Source organism: Gossypium hirsutum, chromosome A11, assembly GCF_007990345.1.
Source record: "Gossypium hirsutum isolate 1008001.06 chromosome A11, Gossypium_hirsutum_v2.1, whole genome shotgun sequence".
In the NCBI taxonomy this organism is placed as follows: Eukaryota; Viridiplantae; Streptophyta; class Magnoliopsida; order Malvales; family Malvaceae; genus Gossypium; species Gossypium hirsutum.
The window spans coordinates 80,172,368-80,177,419 of NC_053434.1; the positions used below are offsets into that span (position 1 = coordinate 80,172,368).

Genomic DNA, 5,052 nt, shown 5'->3' on the forward strand with positions numbered 1-5,052 from the left:
TGTTATTTTTACACTTACCGTAGGTAAACATACCGCCCATCCAAACTCTAGTTGGCTATCTTCCACCCTATTATATTCTTGATGTTTAAAATTCATGACTGCTTGTTAATGTGATTTTTCAAAAAGCAATTGAAATTCAAATACGTGCCCTTCCATTAAGAGTTATACTGTTCCTTACCACAAACACTTCTCGGTAAATTCTACTATCTAGAACAGGAAAAAAGTAAAGGGTAGAGGGTGCGACATTTTCCCGCCAATTGAAAGAAGGGCGCCAAAAGCAACCCATCTTCCTTCTCTTCTTTACTCATCTCCGGTCTGCTGACCTAACCCTAAAAACTAGATCAATTCTAATTCTTTTACAAGCTTAAGGGAAAAAAATAAAGAAAGAGAAGTTATGAAAGGAGGGACAGTTCAAATAAATTGGCACGACACCAAGCCCGTCTTAACCCTAGACTTCCACCCCATCTCCGGTCTTCTCGCCACCGGCGGCGCTGATTTCGATATCAAGGTCTTTTTAGAGTTTATTTATTTCTTATTTCATTTTAATTGATCCATCCCTTGCATTTCTTCTAGAGTTTTCTTTTTATAATTTTGTGAGCAACCAGGAACTTTGTTTGTTAAATCGAAATGCTGTGTTAAATCATAACTTAGTCAAGGATTTCAAGGTTTAATATGAATTTTATTATGGTAGTTGAGAGTCATGCCAGGCTAAATCGATTATTGTTTTTTCTGTGTTGAACTTTTCAGCTATGGGTAATTAATTCAGGCGAAGTACAGAAGAAAATCCCAACTGCTTCATATCAAAATAGTCTTTCTTACCATGGCTCCGCTGTTAATGCCCTTCGCTTCTCTCCCTCCGGTAATACATGAAAACCCCTTCTTTGAGTGCTTATTTTATCATATATCAAGATCCCGTTGATTATATGTATAGGCACATAGCTGTATTAATTCCTTGAGTTGTCTGAAGCTCGGAATTTCAAAATCTATGAACGATTCTTGTGTTAGGAACAAGTAATTTGAGCCCAAGTCGATTGCTGTCCTAATTTTGAAATGTCTTCTTGCGGTTGCACTCTGCTTATAACTATCAAAATAAATGTAGTTTGTAGTATCTTAAATGTATGTTTGTTCTTCGAAGTTGTGTTGATCTAAGATATAATTAAATTTTACGCTATCCAAGTTTCTATTCTCTTTAATGACTGAGATAACGTTGTCCTTTTTATTTTGAGCAGGGGACCAACTTGCCTCTGGGGCTGATGGTATGGTTTTCTTTTCTTTTCTTTTGTTTTTTTTTTAATTTTTATTGTATGAATTGATCATTTAAGTTCTTTGAATGAAGTCTGGTATTGGCAGCAAATTCTGAAAAAGGATTTTTTCTGTTTGATAGGGGGTGAGCTGATCATATGGAAATTGCACACTACAGAAACTGGTCAAAGTTGGAAAGTTTTCAAGAGTTTGTCGTAAGGGGTTAATCTGAATGCATTTGAAAGCTTCTAAAATATATTTGTTTCTTACAAATTGGTTTTGCACTTCGGAGTTTGAGTGAAACTTGATTAGGATGAAAATTCCTTAGATTAAACTCGTTCTTTTTGTCCTTCATTTAATAGGTGCTAGGTTGAATACTAATGAATTGTTGTGGTTCAGAGATGATTCTATCAACTTTATTGTATTATGAAAATTAAAAATAAATGCATTGCAATGAAGTAGGCTATATTAACATTAAAGGATATGTAAAAACTGTGATTGCAATGCCAGTAGGGGCCATCAGTCTAAGCTAACCATATTCAGGCTATATTTCAACCAGAGGACTTTGACTTTTCCTTCATCTATTAGATAGTTAATATTGATGTAAAAATTTCAGTTTAGGAGCCCTTTTCAGGGTCCATTCTTGTTGGTATGCGTTCTGTGCTCATGACTGGGCTTCTTCTTGCCTAGATTTCACCGTAAAGATGTTCTAGATTTGCAATGGTCAACTGATGGTGCATTTCTCATCTCTGGATCTGTTGACAATTCTTGTATCATATGGGACGTTAACAAAGGTAAAAAGAGAGCATGCAGGATGCTGATAAAATTGCTTTTCTTTTTCTCTTGACATCACTGTGATTATAAGTTTGTTTTATCTTCAGGTTCTGTCCATCAGATATTAGATGGTCATTTCCATTATGTTCAAGGTGTTGCATGGGATCCCTTGTCCAAGTATGTTGCTTCTCTCAGTTCAGATAGGACTTGCCGAATTTATATCAATAAGCCTAAATCAAAAACAAAGGGTGCTGAGAAGTTGAACTATATTTGTCAGCATACCATCATGAAGGCAGAACAGCAGCCAATAGATGATGCTAAGGTTGCAACTATCTTGTTATTTTCTGTATTGCAGCTGCATTTGTTACTTATAACTAACCTCAAATATGGTTTGAGATGCAGTCAGTAAAAAACCATCTTTTTCATGACGAAACACTGCCATCATTCTTCCGTCGATTAGCTTGGTCGCCTGATGGATCATTTTTACTAGTGCCAGCAGGTATTGGCCCAAATACCTGTCCAGTTCCATTAAATTCTTATGAATATGATTCTGTACTTTCACTCTGATTCCAGTATTTTGTAATTGACAAGCCTTCTTCCTGTCATCATATGTTGGCAGTTATTTAAAGTCCAATCCTCAAATTCTTCAAAAAAAAAAAAGTTCAGTCCTCAATAGTTCTGAACCAACTTCACTTACAGAGTTTAGCTATATCTCCTCACATCGTTTCTACGTTTACAGAGCATAAACTTGCTGCATTGGTGGCGTTGATACCATTGCATTTTGTTTGACATTTCTTGCACTGCAGGTTCTTATAAAATGTCAACTTCATCTGAAACAATAAACACCACTTATGTCTTTTCCAGAAAAGACCTGTCAAGGTAAAGACGTCAACTATCTTTCAATACGGAAGCTAGGCATCTTCACTCCTTAATGCAAAATCAGCCACATTGACAATATTCCATGAACTTCAGATCTAATTGCTGGACTAAATTCTATTTACATTAGCTTTGGCCAGTTTTTTTCATTAGCTTTTGTCTTTTTTGGGTGGCAGACCTTCTTGCAGCTCCCTTGTGCTAACAAACCAGTTGTTGCAGTCCGTTTCTGCCCTTTAGCTTTCAACCTTCGAGGATCTAACCCAGGTATCTTTTCACTGGTAGTGCTTAATTGTACAGGAGTCCACCATGACATTTTAGTAGTAATCTAATTTTTGTGACCTGACTTCGCAGCTGGTTTTTTCGAGCTTCCTTATCGACTTGTATTTGCTGTTGCAACTTTGAATTCATTGTATATTTACGATACTGAGAGTGTTCCTCCAATAGCAATTTTGGCTGGTCTTCACTATGCAGCCATAACTGACATTGCATGGTAAGTAGTATGGCTTCTATGTAGATTGTTTAATGGCTGTCATTCATTGATTGAGTTTATCACATGGAGTACTAAGTGTCTTCTTTTGCTTTTTGTTGAAAGGTCATATGATGCACGATATTTAGCATTGTCATCTCAAGATGGTTACTGTACATTGGTAGAATTTGAGAAGGAAGAACTGGGACTACCCATTCCTCTAGCAGGTTTGGACTTGCTCATCATTTATGCCTGGTTTGGTTACTAGTGCAATAAAATGAAGAAAGTGCTTATTTATTACATATGTATTATAATAGTTAGACATGAAATAAAGAATAGCTAGTACAATTTTAAACTTGAAATTTGAAAGATAAGTAAAAACTCTCGTAGAAAATAAGACATCTTCAAAATAAGCGGAAACTTTTCCTTCTCTTTGTTAAAAGTAAGGCATGGGAATGGCTAAATATTACCAATTGAATTAGTTTATTGCTCATTCATATACTAAAACATGCATAAAAAATAATATTCTTACCAAACGTAGCATTATTATGCACGATTATTTTTACTCATTTAGCCTTTATTCGCATCTCACCCATTTCGTTTTTTCTAGAACCTAAAATAATGAACATTGAGGGTACGAGCTCTATTGTCCAGAAACCTGATGACATGGTGATTGAAGTTAATGATCCAGTCACTGCAGATAACAGGACGGTAGAATGTGCAGAAAAGAGAGAAGGGAAACAGGCATCGCCAAGTTTGGCAAATACTCCCATCGTAAATAAGACAGCCAAGAGGCGCATCACTCCGATGGCAATCGATCCATGATATTGTCATGTTATGGTACACTTCTTTTAGCTGATGTGCCATGATTTTTGTCTGCATGGCGTCGAGTCCATTTTAAATTGGATCATGTATCATTTATGGTATACATAATTGAATGCAATCAATGGTAGATCGAGAATTGCAATTTGACTATTAGTAGCTTTCTGCATACATTCATTCAAGCGAAGACAACCACGAAATCAATCAATTTAGTATATCTGAATGGGTTAATATATATATGTGTATAATATATGTATATATGTTAGCCACTAATTGTACTTTGTTACCCAATTATCTTTGGTACTTAATTGTTATCTAAACTTGAAAAATCAATCAATTTAGTATATATGAATGGGTTAATGTCATAAGTTAGCCACTGATATCTATTTACTCTTTTACTTAATATGCTTTTTTTTTTCGATGCCTGGTATGAATATAATTTCTTATTTCAAGGTGAGATGTCTAGAAAAAAAGGAAAAATCGTGGTTGTCTATCGTGGCAAAATCCATTGGAATCTAATCATATATAGAATATAAAAGGAATAGGAATGCAAGCAAATAAGAAAATAATGAGCTGTAGTTAGTTTTTTTAATTTTAGGATATTTTTTTAGTTATATATAAAGTGCATTTCATTTTTAGAATTAAGTTTTAATAATAAATGATATTAATTAACAAATGCAATAAAGTAAATATTATTTTAATTAATTAACTTACTTTAGCTAAGAAAATAATGGTGTAATTTTTGGTAAAAAATAATTTGTTATACTACTATTTTGTTTTTAATAATTTAGATTATTAAAATTAAGGAATAAGATAGATTTTGGCCTTTGATCTTGTTCATTTGTACCTAGTTGGCCCTTAAAATATTTTTG

The 5,052-nt window shown here is 34.3% G+C and overlaps 1 protein-coding gene across 1 annotated transcript; it reads left to right on the forward strand.

Annotated features, from left to right (window-relative positions):
- Nucleotides 1-201: 201 nt before the first annotated feature.
- LOC107890375 (chromatin assembly factor 1 subunit FAS2) lies at nt 202-4,333 on the forward strand. The gene is made up of 12 exons (XM_041081808.1): nt 202-508; nt 748-859; nt 1,230-1,256; nt 1,385-1,457; nt 1,933-2,036; nt 2,124-2,338; nt 2,419-2,515; nt 2,823-2,895; nt 3,068-3,156; nt 3,244-3,382; nt 3,485-3,585; nt 3,969-4,333. The coding sequence occupies exons 1-12, from the start codon at nt 395-397 to the stop codon at nt 4,181-4,183; spliced, it is 1,359 nt and encodes a 452-aa protein (XP_040937742.1). The 5' UTR covers nt 202-394; the 3' UTR covers nt 4,184-4,333.
- The last annotated feature ends 719 nt before the right edge of the window (nt 4,334-5,052 follow it).